This window comes from Engystomops pustulosus, chromosome 2 (assembly GCF_040894005.1).
Source record: "Engystomops pustulosus chromosome 2, aEngPut4.maternal, whole genome shotgun sequence".
Classification (NCBI taxonomy): domain Eukaryota; kingdom Metazoa; phylum Chordata; class Amphibia; order Anura; family Leptodactylidae; genus Engystomops; species Engystomops pustulosus.
In genome coordinates this window covers 62726128-62746373 of record NC_092412.1, presented here as the reverse complement: position 1 = coordinate 62746373, position 20246 = coordinate 62726128, and the positions used below count along the sequence as shown (strand labels likewise).

Sequence of the window (20246 nt, the reverse complement as noted above, 5' to 3'; positions counted from 1 at the left end):
GCTGGACTTTTCCAACATTGCTTTTCATCTAGTTTTTCATATGGACTATGGAATTGTTCATGTGTGCTCCTTTTTACTTAATTTTAAGACTTTCCAAAGAACTACTTTCTTTTTCCCATTCCTGTATGCTATTGTGCCAATCTGACAGATTGCAAAGCTATTGTGGGGCACATTGGGTAGATCCGGCTGTCTTTCTACTATGCCCTAAAGCTTGGTATTTGGTTTCATAATATTTACAGCTTTTTATTTTTTGTTTCCCTATAATAATAATAATAATAATAATAATATATTGAATTTTGTCTTTCAGCTCCAAAAACCTGTAGCCCTAAACATTTTGCCTGCAAGGACCAGGTAACGTGCATATCAAAAGGTTGGAGGTGTGATGGCGAGAAGGATTGTCCTGATGGATCTGACGAGGCTCCTGAAATATGTAAGTGGATGCCATGTCCATCATGCATAGATACAAATTTAGGGGACGGGGGGGTTTGGAGAGCAAAGATTGTAGCTCTCAGTCTACTGAGCTTATAGAAGAGGTGGTTGAGCACGCATCACTCCATTAGCATGGGGTATTTTAGGGCATTTGTAGGCATTTTTTTGTGAACAATGTGGCTTCCTTCTCTTTACCCCTCACTCATTTATTGCCTGGCCTGAGGATGGCGGATAAATGTCTATAGAGTGAAAATCAATGTGGTGATCAAATTAAAGGGAACCTCTCACTAGATTTTACCGCATTCAACTACCAGCCTAAGGTAGGGTATAACATTTCCTTTGTAGAATTTCCACTTTTATGTGAAATCTCGCCTCCAAAGTCATGTGAAAATGGTCAGAGAAGAGTCATATTTGCCTAAGGTGAGTCATGTTCAGAGGCTGCTGGGAGAGTGTCAATTCAGATGCCCCCCTCTTTGGTTGTAACCAGAAATAGGTGCTTTTGGTGTCACGTTAAAGATAAGACTCTAGTATTTCAGATAACAGCAGGCTGGTGATTCTGTGAGCTAAACACCAGAGATGTTTAGAAAATTAGAAATGCAGTTACAAAGATCCTGCCTATGTTTTTGTCTGTATCTCAGGTTCTTTACCAATAGAATGACAAGCCTGATGGGATCTGAATGATGAGATTCTCATCTTGAAACCAGTTCTATAGTTCCCAGAAATATGAAGATAAGGGGCTTCTGTAGTAACACTCCCCCTGGAACATTTTTCAGCTCACCAGTCAGTAGTTTGTTGAGACCCTCCACCGCACGGGTCCTGCATGTGGGGCAAAAGAAAGAGAGGATGAGAATATTTTCATAACGTATTGTATATCAAATTTATTCAGTATATATTTATTAATTATAATAATGTATATATAATATCTTTTTGCCACTGCATCCTCGTTTGCGTCCCCACTAAGGTCTATGTTTTGCGACTTGTGACACAATTTTTCTATATATTTTTTTTAATGCAACAGTCGTAAACAACCCCCCATAGCATAAAAACACTACAATCAGATTGATCAAAGGCCAAAGCCACCTGAATTAATCTGACAGTGGTGGGGCCCCAAAGACAGACATAGGGGGATATTTATCATAAGTGTATGACAGCATGGCAACCTATTAGAGCGCAGCTTCAAATGAATAAACAGTTGTGGGACAATGAAAGGTGAGCTCTACTAGAACAGTTCTGTGAAGTCCAAAACCAATGCATTTCAAGCGTTTAGCGCTCTTATTCATGCCTAGTGAAAATATGGCTCATCTCTGCTGTTTTACGTATAGCTTTGGAGATTTTTTTCTTTTAAAAGTAAAAGAGTGAGCATTCACAGAAAAGGGAATTGTACAATGGAGATTTCATTGTCTAACAGGCTCTACTGATTGGAGAGTACAAAGTTTATTATACATGCATTATACGTTATCAACCTGTGTTGTATGATGTATGTTTGATGGCTTGGGACACCCATATTAGGGCTGAAGTACGTAAATATGCTTGGCCAGTGAATCTAGGACTGTGTGGTGGCCGCCTTTCACAGACCAAACATTGCTTATTTGATGCGAGTCCTGGCATCATAGTTCTAGATAATACAAGAAGTCCCTGCATCTCCGTGGAACAATTGTGTAATACTCAAGCGTGGTTACATTACAGTATAGATGTCAGGCAGTTTTGCGTCAGCTCCTTCCATCATGCAGGTCGCCACATGGTTCCGGATTCTCATGGGCTTATGTATATTGGGGTCTCCTAGCTCACCCCAGACAGTCCGTTTTAGAGGGATATATGGATTAGTTGGTTTACTACTGCCTGGTTCGGCTGTCGTGGTGGCTTATTCTGCACATATTTTATATAACTCGTATCACATTATATATTCATGTAAGTGATATATATTATAAACTATCTTGGGCCAAGGGGTGGAACCTTTAGAGGAGGGCGTCGCACATAAGAAGCTGGAAGTTAATGGGGTCATTCATTAGTAGATAGCCTTTGGTCCCACCCTTCCCTGGGAAGAAAGTCCATGATTAAGCCTGTCTGTGTGTTTGGTAATTGGTGGCTGTATCCACCCTAGAGACCTCAGTCCTCACAAGCTCCATCTCACAGTGTCTCATTCATGTTAGCTGGTGTTTGGTGCGAGCAATCTGCCGGCCATAGCCTGTGACGGAGTGCTGAGCACAAAGCCACAGTGTGCTACGTGTAGGCTGTGGACCGGGAACTGCACGTTATGTCAAAAATAAATATGGGACAACAAACAAACAGGCGGCAGCCCTCGCTATACACTGCACAGTTATTCATCATTCCCATGGACATTTCTCCTAAATTCTGACTGCCTGCCGTGGCTTTAAAGGTGCATAGTGGTTCCAGCAAATAAAGATTATTCACTTTCTAATAACATTTTTCCATTATCGGTCAATATATCCTTTTGCAGTCACTTAAGTTACTTCTTTAATCCATAGGATTAGATAAGCCCTGGACATGCCACAGTGGTGGTTTCTTGTAGAAGGGCTTGCCGCTGTGTGTCCAATACATTTGGCTTACAAAATCTGTTTTGGTTTTTCACTACATTAAAAGAGAACCTATCATCAGGTTTTCACCCAATGTTCACCAATCAATGTTCCTGTGGAAATATTCAGACTGGTCTAAAGTCTTCTTTTAGAATAAAAATCCATTGCTCCTAAAACCTTTCCAGGACAGACACACAAATTCTGTGGGAGTCTCGGAGTCTATCTGCTACCTCTTCACCCCTCACTTTTGGCTACATCACTTGCAAGTGATGTGTGGCTTAAACCGCCCTCTTGCCAGGTAGTGATAAGGGTATAAAGTTTTAGGTTGTCGTTGGTACTCAATTGTTTCGTATGAGAATATTGCTACATTTGGTTTACATTGGGTTAAAATGTGAAAAACTGATGACCGGTTCCTTTTACTATAAGTGATCTAGTTTTGGATTTGGTCATCAATATCAATTTACTGAAAGAGCTGCTGTATTGTTAATCGAGCATTGAAAGAAGCTGAGCTATGTGGCAGTGAATGGTTTTTTCAACTTTTTTCCATTTAAAGGGGTTGGCTACACTTTTACATTAGTTGCTCATGTGCCTTTAATGCCTTGTAGATAATCCCTAAATGTTCATTAAAGAGGACCTGTCGCCCTAAAAAAAGCAGCTAAAGTAAGCAGCTCCTGGCGCCACCCCAGATGTGGCAGGGTTTCCTGTTCCTTTAGAAAGTTGGACCAAGCTCACAGCAGACGTGGTATTCATAAGGGGGCGGTCCGTGGAGGCTACACCTGGGGTAATACTAGGAGCAGCTTACTTTAGAAAGCAGCGCTTAGTGCGTTTTTTTAGGGTGACCGGTCCTCTTTAAGTGATTCGGCAGTCCTAATACTTATATTTGTGCTCTCTGCAGACTCTCCGTGGATTGGTGTTTACATGTCTGAGCACTGATAAATAGGAGGAGCTGCAGAAGGAGATTATGACTCTCATTGAGATATACTGTGAAAGAAGGAAGTGCAGTTGGTGACACCACTAGGAAAGACCTGAAGGTGTGAGAAACCAGAAGTTCTGTATATATTCAGAGGGCAGGGATTTATCGGAAAGTGTCCAACCCCTTTAATTCAGGAAGAGCTTCACTACAATTTTATGGCCATTTCACAAGATATAGAGCTGTGCTTCCAGAGCATGAAAGACTCATTCAGTTATCTGATGGGTGTTGCTATATTTGGACCCCCTAATCTGATATTATATATCTAGCTTAAAGGGGTTTTCCCACAAATCAAGTTCGGCCCTAGCAAGAGGATAGGACCGTACTTGCTGATTGGAGAGGGTCTTGGTGATCCCTGTTCTCATAATTTCACTGAGACTTTCACCGATCAGCGAGTTAGGCCCCATCCTGTGGATACCCTTTAAACATAGGTCCCAGAACAATAGGCCCAGCTAAGCTGGTAAACAGATTATTGATTGACTGCAAGCAGAGCTATTTAAAGGGAGCCTTTCCCCAGATTTTACACCTTTCTACAATTCCCTCTTTTATGTGAAAACTCATCCTTTTCCTTGTAAAAAAAATTGTTCTAAAGTTATGTGAAAATTGGCTCAAAACTGTCACCATCTGCCACAGATCATTCAGACAAAACCAAAAAAATTGTGATTGGAATCTATAAATAAATGCATAAAATAGACAAGTGTCAGTATTCCACGTGGATAAATGTAAGGTTATGTACCTGGGGTCTAATAATCCACAGGCAACCTATGTCCTTTGGAGTAAATCTTGGAGAGTCCCTTGTTGAGAAGGACCTGGGGGTACTAGTAGATCATAAATTAAATAACAGCATGCAATGTCAAGCAGCTGCCATGGAGCCGTAGAGGGTTCAACAAAGAGCTACAAAAATGATAAGCGGTAGGGAGGGTCTCAGTTATGAAGAAAGATTAATACAACTAGATTTATTTAGTCTGGAAAAGAGACGATTAAGAAGGGAGATGTTTTCTTTGAAGAAAACAAGGTTTTAGCACCAGAGGCGACAGGGCTTCTTTACTATGAGAATTGTCAATCTGTGGAATAGCCTGCCTAAGGAGCTGGTCACAGCAGGGACAGCAGAGAGCTTCAAGAAGGGTCTAGATGCCTTTTTTCATCTAAATAACATTGACTGATATGTTAAATAGAATTGTTTCCCCTAAAAACCTTCCTCGTCCAATTCCTTCCTTTGATTGATTGAACTTGATGGACATGTGTCTTTTTTCAATCGTATAAACTATGTATAAAATATATGTATTAAGACCAGTGAATGCTAATGTCCTCTCGGACACAAACAAGAGGCTAAACCAAATGAACACACATCCAGACCCCTAGTGATCATCTCAACCTTCACGACATTCTGTGGCATTGAGTCGGTCTCACTGCCCTTACAGTAAAGAATCCCTGGCTTTGGTGATGATTAGACTGTCCTTCCTCTAGAGGAGACGTTCCCTTGTCAATGGCCCAGGGGTACAGCTGTCATTAGATTAGATCACCCTGCACTCTCCTAGCGGTAGCACCCTCTTCATACTTCCAGCCACGTTAATAGTATTTTACACATTACCTCAACTTTCTCTCACTGTTATATATGTTAGTAAGCTGCTTGTATGTATCTTCCAGTTCCCTGATTGCAAGCAGACATGTGGTATAGGGAAATATCAAGTCTTCATACAACAGCATATTGGTGAAAACTTTGTAACAACTGGCTCAAACACAGCTACATATGACAATACTTGGACAACTCCACTATCAGCATTGTGAAAACGGGTTTGTTGCAGGTCATTCCTTTTTTTCTGATCAAAGTTCTATGTATTTAAAGATACAGAAAAAAGTTGTGCTCATTTAAAGCGAAGCGATTTTTAGGTGGTGACAGGATCCATTAGCCTATGGTATGCTGATTTATTTATAATTTTATTAGGATTTTGAATCATTTCAGTAGTTTATAATAGTTTATGTTACATAACCTGGCTCCCTGCTAGCAGCATGTTGTGAGGCCTAGGGGGGTTACAGCTGCCGCAGTCCATGGGGAAATTTATCATATGCTGGCACACGTATGTCCCCCTGTGTCCCACCTAATACACTTATCTATGTATCCTGTAGGTGTTGTGGCCGCCGGGCGAACAATGTCAGGTCAGACCTGGCATAGTTTTGTGTAAAAACAAGTACATAGGAATACCCCTTGCCCTCCCACTCCGACAGCTGCCTCACCCCTCCACACCGACATGGCATTGAGGTGGTGTAGGCTTTATTATAATAGAAAATTCTTGCGGCATGCAAGAATTTGCGATGATATCAACGCATTTATGCCAAAAGATGGCATTGAAGCGTTGATGAATCTTCCGGTGAGCCTATTTCCTCATGCATTCTTCTTCTCCTCACCATCCCCCTCCCTCCCCTGCCTGTTCAATGCACATGACAGGAAGTGGGAAGGGGTGAGGGAGCTGCTTGAGTGTGGAGGAGACTGACATAGGCTGCAGCTGCCTCACCCCTGGGACTCAGGGGGACACAGGGAGCCAGGGAGTGTAAAACAAACTATTATAAATGAATTAAATGATTCAGAGTAATTTTTAAAAGCTGCATTGCATAGGATAATGTATCCAGTCACCAGCTAAACATGACATTCCTGGTGACAGGTTCCATAGTCACTGGGGCAGAATTACAATTAATGATAGAATTCTGTAGCAATGTACAGAAAGGAAAATCGAAACCCCTTGGCTAAATTCCTCTTACTATAAACTTTCAGGACTAGCCTGACAAGATGGTAGGGTTTGGGGGTGAAGCAGCAGGGTCTCTTCGATCTGCCAGTGATTTTAGATTATTCTCTTCCTTGATTCGAACTTCCCACGCACGTCTCCAGGACTTTTCCTCCAGAGCTGCACCGATTCTCTGGAGTGCTCTACCCCAGTCTATCCAACTAATACCCAACCCCCAAAGCTTCAAACATGCTCTAAAAACTCATTTATTTAGGCAGGCACATCACACTCGCTAACTGCTTACAATTTTAACTCTTTATTAACTAACTCTGGGTACTCCCTCTGTCTGTTATCCAAAAAATGCTTCTCTGCTGGGACTCTCTATATAAAATGGTGGCTGATGGTTGGTTCAAGCAGCAGCATTTTTATTTATTTATAAAAATGGCTGGACCATTATACAAGCTCTTATACCTCTTGTGTCTCCCCATCATCCTCATAGACTGTAAGCTCTTGTGAGCAGGACCCTCACTCCTATTGTTTCACATTACTGTTATTAATCTGTGATGTCTTATTTTATGTGTATATGTTACCCAGAATCTGTAAAGTGCTACAGCATTTGATGGCTCTATATAAATCCAGAATATTCTAAGGATTCTATACTTATGTTGTGTCAAAATTTTTCTACAATTTTTGTAGAAGGTGTAAAGCTACTGGAGACAAACAAGCACCAGATGTATCCTCCAGTATTGTAAGAAATGTGGTGCTTATGGCATCGTTAGAGAATTTGCTGAGCATTCCTCATGTTATGAGTTGACATGCTTGTCACACATTGAGGACACACTTTGACTCCGCTGTCTGCTGGATGGACACAGTTGGGGAATAAGTGAAGGAGAAAGAAAATCTGTAGCGTCTTCTACACCCAGCTGTTCTAGTCTCTGCAATGTGACAAGAGACGCATGTTGGAGCACGTCAAGAAAATGGCTTTCCCTAAATGACCACTGCTTAGTAGAAACAGGAATGTTTACAATGATGGAATTAATCCAGTCTATATGAAGAAATCTCTATGCCCGGGGTCTAAGAACATATACGTCTTATGGAGGTAATTAGAACAAAGTTCAGTCTTCTGGCTGTAAACATGCAATTTATGGACGGCATTAAGGTGGCAAATCTCTGAGCTTGAGGACTCAGCTGACACTACACATGTAATCTGCTTCAGGAAGTGCTCCCCACATCACATGAAGGGCTTTTACAACAGAGAAGTATTGTAATTGTCCCAGAGAAATCTCACTACATAACACGGTGGATATTAATCTTTCAGCTAAATGAAGGTAAAATTAAACTGTCCCTTTAACCAGTTTTTACTCCTTACTTTCTCATTTATATTTTTATATACTTATTATTGATAACATAAATGTCAGACATACACAATGTTTGATATTCATGTTGTCAATAATAAGTATATTAAAATATAAATGAGAATATAAGGAGTCCTCTGGCTGCCAAAATATATGGGACCCCTCAAAGGAAATCTACCATCTTGATAAACCAGGGACATTTACTCCTAGATCCTGGCACCGTGACTGTGGTAATCTCTTTATATTTGTTCGTGGCTTCGTTCCTTCTAAAATCAACTTTTAAAATTATGCTAATGAGCCAAAAGTTCTCTGGGTGTTTTCTGTGGCTTCACTGGCTGGTTTACTGTGCAGGAGCAGGTTTCCACTTCCTCTTCCTGCTGTAATCTCACACATTGGGAGGGGCTAACATTTTCCTGCATAGTGAAACTGCATCATGGAGGGGCTCTGGTAACACCCCACCACCCCATAGACAGAAGGAGACCATGGATAATAAATCTAAGAGGATTACCACAGTTGGAAACACATAATTTCAGCCTAGGCTAAAATTATGAATGCAATGTTCCCATTTAGCAGTAGGTAGAATCAAGTCCGATACTGGTTATACATTACTTTACAAATGTGGTTGTAGACCCGCTTTAGATTGTAAGCTCTTGCGAGCAGGTCACTCATTCCTCCTTCTTCATATTACTCTGTTTGGATGTGACCACCATGATGTGTACAGGGCTGGCGAATATTTATTATTGTCACATGAAAATTCTTCTTTTTTGGTCATTCACTACCTTGCCTACTGTATGGCGTGGATTGGATTTAGTGTAATGATCTGTCTAAAGGAATGACCCAGGGTGTAATTCAGAAAACCCGGGCTGTGAAATTGTATCCACATGCAGATCCCTATGCTGGTGGTGGACCATATGGGCACTTTATTAGCGGAGAGGGGAAAGGTTACCTTTTGACCTGCTGTGGGGGATTCTGCTGTGTCAATAGTGACACGCAATCTATGTACAGAGTGTTTGGCAGGACATTATGTGTGTCAGCGGGGCCCAATCCCTTTTATGACTTGTGTAAATGTGAAAAAAGTTTCTATTCTCTCTTTAAGAGTTTAAATAGCAAACCATTATCCATGTAAACATGTGTAGCCCGGAGCGGACAAGTCCAGGCATTGGAGCCGAGCACATTGGGAAATGAAAGTCTGAGGATAGCAATGTTTCTAATGTGTTCTCCTATACTTAAAGGACATAGATGAGGGCTGTTATGTGTGTGCCCCCTATTAGATGTGCGGTCACACGTTGTGTTATGAAACGCTGAGAGGTGATTTGCCTATTTACATTACTGTTAACATTTGCGTTTACAAAATGCAATGCAAGTGCGATGCTAATGAACACGTTAACAATGTGTTAACATGTGCTTTTGGTTAACACATATGTTAACTCAATCATAACACTGCGTTTATGATGCGTTTTGTAAACACAAATGTTTACAGTAATGTCAATGTGTCTGATAGGTAAAGTAAATGTATTTATTAATTTTATTCTGAATATTCCTTATTTTTATTTTTTTTGCATTTCCTCTGTCTTTTTAGCTGTTTGAGACCCAGTTCAGACCAGTGTCTGGATTTATCTTTACAATCTCAGTTTAAGGAAAACATAACAGAAACTTTAAGTGGAAGCCATCTGTTAACCATCCATTCCACATAGACTTTGATGGACGCTTCATTACATATCTGTTATTAATAGCAGGAAACAAAGACATAGGCTGGTGCACTATTTCTCCACCAACAAAAGGTGTAACCTACTAAATGCTGCTAAGTGCATTAGCTTTAAAGAACATCTACCATCAAAATCCATCATGATAAACCAGGGACACTTACTAATAGATCCAGGCACCGTGACTGTGGTCATCTCCTTATATTTGTTATCCATGACCATTTATGCGAATTAAGGGCTCTGTGGGGTGTTACCAGAGCCCCTCAGTGCTCACAGGCAGTTGATAAGAGAAGTTTTCCCATCCCCCTACACCTCCTGCTGGTTGGTGAGACATCTTTTACTCATTGTTGCTGTTTGTGAAGCTGCAGCACTGAGGGACTCTGATCACGCCCTAGGATCCCTTCAGGCTAATTAGCATAATTTTTTAAACGTCTTGGATAACAAATATAAGAAGATTACCATAGTCACTGTGCCTGGATTTATTAGTAATTTTCCCTGGTTTATCATGATGGATTTTAATTGTAGATTCCCTATAACTCTATATTAGTATCCACCTGTCATATGTGCTGCCATCTAGTGGTCAAGCAGGAGACAATGCAGACCTCACATTTTTTAGTCTGCAGGTATTAAAAAAAAAAATCTGTGTCTACTCAGATTAGGTACAAAAGTTAGTCTATACACCTGACAGAAGAAAACATGCCGGTCTAGTTATGCCACTGATGTTCCTTCACCTGACAGTATAGTATCCAAAGAGGGGAGAGGCACTCATATTGGAGAACGGCACCAAGATGTACACAAAATGTGATGAAATGTAAATTAATGGAAAATAAACAATTAAAAAAATGTAATGCTTTGAGAACACAGAGCAGGAGTAGTGCTATGAGACAATACTATAGTGCTTGATGCTACTATAAGCTGCACCCACCCTATGGACCAGACTTCAGAATGTCTGTAAGCCTCTCTGGATTTATGTGTGTATTCAGGTATGTAACCTCGGCATTTATTAGAAATATTATAAAACCTCTTTTAAAGATTATACTGGAGTATATTATCTGTTTACAACAGTACTGTATTTAAATTTTTTCCTTCCTGAAAATATTTGATCAGCCGAGCTTTATGAGAGCTTATCAATATCAGATATTGGGGATCTGACACCTGCACAAATGTACTGCAAGTGCTGTGATTGATGTCTGTGAGGGGGCTGAGCTGTAATACCTGCGCCATGTACAAGAACCACCGCTCTCCCGGGCGTTCCAGGTGTCAGAAACTCAAGCATCTTATAGTAAAGAGGGTGTCCGCTTTTAGCTTAATGCCAAAACCTTCATATGTTCTACTCAGAATTCTCTCTCTATCTATCTTTATCTCGCTCTCTCTCATATATATACACACACATGGAAATAAAAGTATCTTAATTTTTCACCTTTAATCTTGGAGTGCTGCCAATTCTTTGCATTGTGTGTTCCTCGTGTTATCCCTGTCAAGTTTCCAGGATTAACACCCAAGTCACCTGTCTAGAACAGGTGCTGCTGTCCCCTTTTATATGTGTGTATGTATATAATTTCTATATTCTTAAACCAGTGTATCTCCATATGCCAGTAATGAATTAATTATTTTATATTTTTACCTGAAAAAGAATGGCTGGGCCATTACACAAGCTCTTATACCTCATGTCAGCCGCTTCATCCTCATAGACTGTAAGCTCTTGTGTCACCCCCTCATCCTCATAGACTGTAAGCTCTTGTGTCTCCCCATCATCCTCATAGACTGTAAGCTCTTGTGTCACCCCCTTCCTCCTCATAGGCTGTAAGCTCTTGTGTCAATCCCCTTCATTCTCATAGACTGTAAGCTCTTGTGTCTCCCCATCATCCTCATAGACTGTAAGCTCTTGTGTCACCTCCTCATCCTCATAGACTGTAAGCTCTTGTGTGCCCCCTCATCCTCATAGACTGTAAGCTCTTGTGTGCCCCCTCATCCTCATAGACTGTAAGCTCTTGTGTCACCCCCTCATCCTCATTGACTGTAAGCTCTTGTGTCACCCCCTCATCCTCATAGACTGTAAGCTCTTGTGTCACCTCCTCATCCTCATAGACTGTAAGCTCTTGTGTCACCTCCTCATCCTCATAGACTGTAAGCTCTTGTGTCACCCCCTCATCCTCATAGACTGTAAGCTCTTGTGTCACCCCCCTCATCCTCATAGACTGTAAGCTCTTGTGTCACCCCCTCATCCTCATAGACTGTAAGCTCTTGTGTCTCCCCATCATCCTCATAGACTGTAAGCTCTTGTGAGCAGAGCCCTCACTCCTATTGTTCTATATGACTGTTATTACTCTGTAATTTAATATTATATTTGTATATGTTTCCAGAATGTGTAAAGAGCTGCAGAATTAGATGGCGCTATATAAATAAAGATTATTATTATTGACAGTTATGTATAGTTGGTGTTCATAGCTATTAATTTTGTGTATCATCACTTGATCCATTTTTCATATCTTTGGTACAGATTTCTTTATTTGCATTTTCTTTTGTTTTAAGGCAGCAGGTGCTGTATCCTTGACCTGTCATACACGGGGTATCTAGTCTCTTCCCAATACTTTCTGTGGAGACTTCCTATATGAGGAGAGAGGGAGGGAGCGTGGGGCGACTATATGAATGGGAAGATGCTGTCTGGAAACTATGCTAAATAGCGGTTTGCGGTTCAGCTGGGATTTCTGTGCGACGCCTTCTACTAGCACCTTTTATTTTCATCCCTTGGTGTTCAAACCTAATGAGAGTTTTCATTCTTTGACTTTTATCACTTTTATTTTTTGCACAATCATCATCCATCTTGTATGTTCATCATTCTTTATTGTACCAGACTTGGTCCTATATGCCCAGCTCTTGTTTCATCTCTGCACTGTATGTACAGGGGATGCATTGTGTTGGAAAATTGGAGTACAAATTTTAAGTATTTCCTCTGGGATGTTAGTGTTCCATTACCATGGTGTCATTTGTACAATTATGATTATCTAGTATGTATTGGGGCCTACCAAGTGTCCGATAATGACAGAGATGAGTTCACTTTGCTAAATTTTGAAAATATTTGGTTCCTCCCCTAATCTACCATATTTGTCCTTACCAGTGTTGCTACAGTTGTCCTGGAAATTGGTTAATAACCCCTCTAGTTCTCTAAAGCTCAGTTGTTTCATAAACTCCCAAATCCTTCGACCAGCCCCCTCCTTTAGCTCTGGGATGAATGACTGCAGTAGCTAGCCACCATTTTACAAGATTTGTCCAAAGGGAAGCACTTCGGTGCCTGAAGCACGGCTTTGTGCCAAATCTACGATCAAATAGATTCTCGCAAAGGATCTACCAGGTTAAATTTACTTTTAAGGCTTATTCACATTTCAGCAAATTATTGTTATTGTTTGCATGCTGAAAAATTATACGTTTTTCCTATTTACTTTCTGTATCAATATTGGGCCACTCTCTGCTCAATTTGTAACATTTCCTATTTATTATGTCCAATTTTAGCAGGTTTTCTAAACTTAAATATTTTTTACATTTTTTTAATTATGACCTAATTTCTTTTAATTTAGTTTTTCTTTCCCATTTTTATCAAAATAGGTCCACAAAGCAAGATATCGAAGTGTCAACCCAACGAACATAACTGTATAGGCACGGAAATCTGTATGCCTATGAGTAAGCTTTGTAATGGCCATCCAGACTGTCCAGATCGCTCCGATGAAGGACCATTTTGTAGGGGTAAGGGGTGTGCTCATATTTTCTTTTCCTTTTTTTCCCATTGATGGCACTTGAATTGAAAGATTGAAATGTGTAATGGCCTTGACAAGACGGACAAAAAGCCTGGATAAGGATATTTCTATTTGTTCCATTTCTTATTATTTAACGTGAGAGCTCCCTCATAAGGGGTTGCAGGTAGTGTTTTATATTGTAGTCACATAAAAATGCAGTCTAGCGGGTAGCAGCATGTTATAGAGCAAGAGGCGGTGAACATATTGATATACAGTTTTGTGGATTATGTTTCCGTATAATTTTGTTATTTAACCCTTTACATTTCTGATCTTTCTATGCGTAGAATTAGATTGCTCAAGGAGGTGGTCTTTTTGGTGATCTCTTTATGCACTTTGCTGTCTGTTAACTTTTAAAAATAAAAAGCTGAAATATAAATGCAGAAATATCGAAATATATTTATTTACATATAAAATATTAAAATCAATTCCTTCACACTTTAACAGTACCACGACATACATACATGCCTTAAAGGAAACCTACCATTTGCTTTCATACATTGTAAAGCAAACATACCTTGAGAATGCTGTAGCTACACTGATGCAGAAATATATCTTGTTTAATCCCTGAACTGAGTGGTTTTGCTGAAAAAAACAATTAATGATAAAAATAATGAGTCTCTGTCGCTCCTTTGCCTGGCCCAGTGCTTTTCCTCTTACACTGCTCAGGAGAATGATGTAATTACTGACAGGCAGAATTAATCAAACACTGCACCGTCCCCCAGCTGCTGTGTATGAATCATCCAGCTCAGGTTGATTAGTCCTGTCTGGAAGAAGCATGCAATCCTGAATGTCATAATTGCTTTTTCAGCAAGATATGTAAGATATGCTTCTGCATCAGTATAGCTACAACATCCTCAAGGTATGTTTAGTTTGTAATGCATGAAATCAAATGCTAGATTTCCTTTAAGGGTGCATAATGATGGCGCAAAGGCTTCAGGGAAGGTGTCTGTTGTATTGCTGGATTATGCTGGTGCCGATTGCAGAAGTTAACCTGTTAGGTGCAGTTATCAAACTTTACTGCTCCTAAACAGAAGGGAAGTGGGTGGCAATTAGTTGATATGACCACCAGTAGCCTATAGTGTTGCTGTTTACTCTATGAGCTATTAGGCACCCTAGGGTTTATTGAAAGGAAAAAAATCAAATCAACTGATGGTTTTCAGTAACTTCTGTTTTTGTTGTGATAATCATAATTAAGAATATTTCTAATTTTAGTGCAGAATTGGACCAGCTGTCCAGTATATTCCACATCTTTGGTAACATGGGGGGAGATTTTTTAGAAATGTCTGAGGTAAAACTATTCTAGTTACCCATGGAAACCAATCGGAGCTCTTCTTTAGTTTTATAAACAGTTGTTGGAAAATGTCATGGGCAACTAGAAGCGTTTTGTGATACATATCCCCCATTGAGTGGAATGGACTTCTTTCTCTTCTGATTGCTTAGCCAGTCTTTGTCAGGGTAAAAATTTTTCTACCTGAAAGACACTTTAGCCGGCTGTATGGAAGAGAATACAATCTGCCACCTGAATGTATTATATGTAAAGTACTTCTCGTGCGCTGAGCGCTATTCATCTGCATCAATAGACAATTACCAGATGTAATTTGTTGTACTGAAAACATTCTCTTTTCTTGTCCATAAACCATGACAAATTTTAGTTGGCCCCCCAGTACTGGATATCTGGTAAACGGCCACAATACTGGATTTGTTTTTGACGGCCACCAAGACAGGATATCTTTTTGATGACCATCAAGACTGGGCACACATCATAAAAAGCAAAATAAATCCAACCTAACCATATAATAAAGTGAGAGACAAAATATGTTGTATGATCAACAATGACATATCAACAGCATCTACTTCAGTAGATGTCACCATACAAAGCTGCACACAGTGTTAGGTAACACTCCTGGAGATCTGTTTAACTATATCTCTTTGTGTGCTTTTAGTAGCAGCAGGACTTCATTTGTATTCTGGGATTGTAGCTGGACTTTGAGCACTCTGGTGCACAGGTGTGTGAGGTCTCTTCATGGGACACAGCACAGCCCCTTCCTTTTTCTTTACAAATTGCTCCAAAATAAATTTTTTGGTGTCGCTGCAGCTCATCCCTGATAGATCCTCGTAATCATTTGTGATGAATAGAATTTATGATTTTTTTTCTAGCTAGTCAAAAATATGTTTTTCTTTTTTAATTAGTCTGATAAAGATAAATTTATGAATAAATTTGCAATGAGTGGAAAATTGGCTTCATCTTTCACCAACCTTTGCTCATGTAAAATGGTAATGAGGAGGCCCATGGAATCATTTAAATCTAGAGGGCACGCAGTTTTTGTTGCACACTTTTTTTAAAATAAGTCTTCAGTGTTTTTGATATGGTTTTGGTTAAAGCTGAGTCATTTCTGGTTGGACTCGGAGTGCACCTTACACGCATGGCCCATGGGCTTGTTTCTAGAGAGTCTTCCTTGAATGTACCATCAGAAAATCCTTTGTTTCTAATGACTTGTTTTATCTGTGGCTTTTGTGGTTTTGGACAGCACCTCATCTTTTTTTTTACAGCAGGTTGTTATGCGTCTTGTTTGGCACCAGGTCCACATGTTTCCATGTAATAAAAGTTGGCATAAATACACTATTAGGGAGAGTGATTAATGATGTGGGTATGGTTAAAGGAATAAATCTTTGTGACTTCATCCTAGCATGCCGTAAGGGATCCTTATCAGCTCCTAAAACCACTTCATAGATTACATAGAACTGTGGGTAATAAACAAGCGATTATTCTGCTGGATGGGTAATAAGATATGCCTTGTGTAACCTCTTAAAGGACTACTGCACATTTTACCTGCAATATTGTCAGTGGTTAGGTTTATACTTGAGATATGAGAGATGTCAGAAGATTCCACCAATTTAAAGGGATTGGTCACTTTTCCTCATGTTTTGTGTAATAATATGTGGGGCAGGATATTAGGGTGATTATTTATTGGTAAATCAGGACATTTTGTGAGTAGATTCTCGTTAAGGATGTCTTATTCCTGTGTCCCTGGTTTATCACAATGGATTTTGTTGGTAGATTTTCTATAAGGTCCTGGAAGGTAGATAAGTCATGGACCGTGATCAGACGACCCTCAATTTTCAGCCATTTTACGGACAGGAATGGCAACTGATGAGGTAAAAGATTTCTGAACCAGGGTTTTTTCTTTACACTTGAAAAAAAAAATTGTAGAACATTTCATAGATGCGTATTGGCACATTACAAAAAAACATGAGGTAAAATTGTCAACCCCTATAATGATTGCAGTGTATGTGGAAAGGTCCCCCTTTGACTGCTATGGGAGCCAAATGAAAAATTGAGACAAAGGTAGAAACGCCCCATCTTTCTACCTCTGGTGCTTCCCACCAGTCTGAGTTGAGGTGCTGGCAAGCCATGACCACTATGGCCACTTTCTCGCCTAAGCTGTTCACCTCCTGAAATCAGTCATGTGGGTAGTTTTTGATGTCACTTGTGTAACAGTCTTTGTTTGTAGTGATGTTGTGTGTGTGTTTGGTAAGTATTTATTTATTGATCCCTTCATTGTCTCTCTACATGCCTGTAAACTTAAGCAATCAGGTCCTAAAGCTGTATGCAAATGACCTGTGAGATGTCCAATGAGTCATTATCATATTCATGCTGTCCAGCTTATTCATGAGTGGGAGGAACAGCCACACCCCCCAGTGCATGACTGACCGGCTGTATAATGATGTGAGGTATAATGGTGTAATGTCTCCCCCATGTGCTTCCTGGTGCTGGCGCCCCCTGCAGCCTGTGTGTGTATGAGATACTCCTATACACATGACTGACAGCCTGTATAATGATGTAATGGCTCCTCCATGTGCTTCCTGGTGCTGGCGTCCCCTGCAACCTGTGTGTATGAGATACTCCTATACACATGACTGACAGCCTGTATAATGATGTGAGGTATAATGGTGTAATGGCTCCTCCATGTGCTTCCTGGTGCTGGCGCTTGTGGCCCGTGGAGCCTGTGTGTGTATGTGATACTCCTATACACATGACTGACAGCCTGTAAAATTGTGTAATGGCTTCTCCGTGTGCTTCCTGGTGCTGGCAGCCTCTGCAGCCTGTGTGTGTATAGGAGTGATACAACAGCTTCAGGCAGCCATGTTATAGCAGAACATGTCAGGTACTTGTGTAGCTGATGTCTGTGTCTCTCACATGTATTAGGAGGGAGAGCATGTCAACAGATAAAGCACAGACACTAGCAATGCTTTACTATACATTACACACAGACATGAGCAGGGGGAGGAGACGGGAGGAGGAACAGCGGTGACATCACTGCCTCTGACCATGTGACCAGCCTCATTTACATAATAAAGAAAATATGATTTTAGAATGATTAATGTATGATTTGACTAGATAAAGGCTGGAATGGATCCTTGTGAGCTGCTCCAACAGCTAGAGATGACAGAAATAGTGATAGAGTCCTGATGAAAGGTGTCCTTTTAAGTACAGAAGCTTCTATGGAATTTTTCTCTGCTGTTTCTCCTGGAGAGATATATCTAAAAGCTTTATAATGTCTGTCCACTTGAAACAGATAAGAAGGCTAAATATTAACTTTTTGCATGCCTACAGAATATTTCCCTTAGTGTAATCTCTTTTCAGAGCTGGATAATAATGTGTAAAGAGTTAAAAGGGGGCAGAGAGAGAAGGTGGCTTTGTGTGGCTCACTGAAGAAAAATATGCTCCCTCATCATTCTCTTTAGGCACACAATACAGCCAAAGTCTTTCAACCACCCTTTAACTCTTACACAGTCTAATCTCATGTGTAAAGAGTTAAAAGGATGATTGAGGTGGTTGAAAGGGACACTAGCTGTGTTTGTGTGACTTGCTAAAGAGAATTCCTGAGTAAGGAAGCGGCTTGTCTCTCAACCCTCTCATTAACCCCTCCTTTAGGAGTTCTCTCTCTCGACTCCTTCATTCGCTGAATCAGTTAGGTGGTTGGGTATCTCCACTATCTGTTACTAAAGATCTAGTAATGAAGGGTGGCCAGGAGAAGCTCCAACAGTAGCCATCAATAAAAGTATTTTTAGAATAATACTGGCTTCAATCACATGGATTTTCAATAATAATATTAATTATCCAAATATTAGTCATTTTTTTATCCTATTCTGTGGCAATGTAGATTTTGACATCCAATAGTACAGGAAAATTATATTGTCTATACATGCTTCACACATGCTGTATGGGATTAATATCTGTCCCCCTAAGATCCACTGATCTCCATGTGCTGATAACATGCCCTGAATTTTCCGCACCCCTTGAGACTACCAATTATTCCTCTTTTAATTGCAATGGGCCACAGCCAGCAGCTCTTCCTGTAAGAGATCGTACTTTCCTTTTTATGGCGGAGTGAACTTGCAGAAAGCTAAATGAAAGAATTGCAAATGATTCGTGGCCATCCCTCTCATCACGATTCATCAGGCCTCTCCGGGCTACATTGATTTGACACAGTACAAGTGCAAGAGGCACTCAGCTGCCGGGCCTGCCACAATGGCCACTTTGTGTTCTCGGAGAACATCCTCCTCTTCTACTCTTTAATGATGTCCCAGAGAGCTGGAGATGGTCCTAATTCCCTTGCACTGTAGTCTTTCTTTTACAAGGTAAACATTTGTTTTATCCACTATTTCCAATGTAAAATTCATGGAGACTCTGACATACAGCACAAAATGCCAGCGAATGAAAATCATTTCTAGGTACACTTGGCTGGCACACAAGTGTAAAATACTTGACCATCTATGGACTCAATTAATAAAAATGGACACTAGGGTCATTAGTTCAGATTTCCATTAACCCTCCCCCATCCATGCATATTGCACTGTATTTATAGGATACACATCTCCAGTGATCTGTAATTACAGACTGTCATATATCCAGTGGTAAAGCCTTCAGTTTAGGTGTTATTAGGTTTTAAAATGCTCCTCAATAGTTAAAGGTACATCTGATGGTAGGTTGTTAGTAACGTGCTTAGCCTTAAGCTTTTCTTATCAAATCCTAATGCACTTTCTAAACTAAACTACACTTTATAAAACTAATATGCTAATTATTGGCAGAGGCTACTGGGTGTGGAGTAGCCTCCCCGGCCAATGGGAGCAAAGGTTACTCCACGACCCACTAGTCTCTGCGATGCCACCTACCTGCACCCTCACTCTTCTTTAGTGGTCTGGCTCCTTTAGAGCTACTGCGCATGCACAGAACTAAGAAGGATCCGGAAGCTACAGAAGAGCCAGGGTGTTGACTGAGCCCACGCAGGCAGGTGGGATCGCAGAGGCTATTTGCCTTTCTTCACACTGCGTGGATTTGCCTTTCTTCACACTGCGCCGAGAGGCTAATCCACGCCCCACTATCCTCAGTTGATTACTTTTGGACGAGGGGAACTGTAGTGACAAGGTTGTCCTGGGACCAGAAGCATACTGAAGCCCTTAACTACCAATAATATCTTGGATATTACAGTGTATATTTCTGTAGTTGGTGATGGTCATGTACAAAGGTTTGTAAAGAGATTTTTTTTTCAAATAATTATCTAATAGACCCGTCTCTGGTCAGTTTCAGGATCACCCATGATGAGTATCTTCAGTTTTTTTGAACTTCACAATTCTGGAGGTAGCATCTGTTTAGTCAGCATGTTTGGTGGTGGAGTTTGGTTTGTCACAATATACACAGTTGGAAACCTCTGATTCATCATTCACCAATTCTGTTTATTT

General features: G+C 40.4%; 1 protein-coding gene across 2 annotated transcripts in view; it reads left to right on the top strand.

Annotated features, from left to right (window-relative positions):
- Positions 1 to 20246, top strand: part of LRP1 (LDL receptor related protein 1) — a 192610-nt gene that overhangs the window by 57263 nt on the left and 115101 nt on the right. For both annotated transcript variants that reach the window (XM_072134915.1, XM_072134914.1), the window contains exons 2-3: positions 308 to 430; positions 13315 to 13452. In XM_072134915.1, the coding sequence (XP_071991016.1) occupies positions 308 to 430; positions 13315 to 13452 (261 nt within the window). The remainder of the gene's footprint in view (positions 1 to 307; positions 431 to 13314; positions 13453 to 20246) is intronic.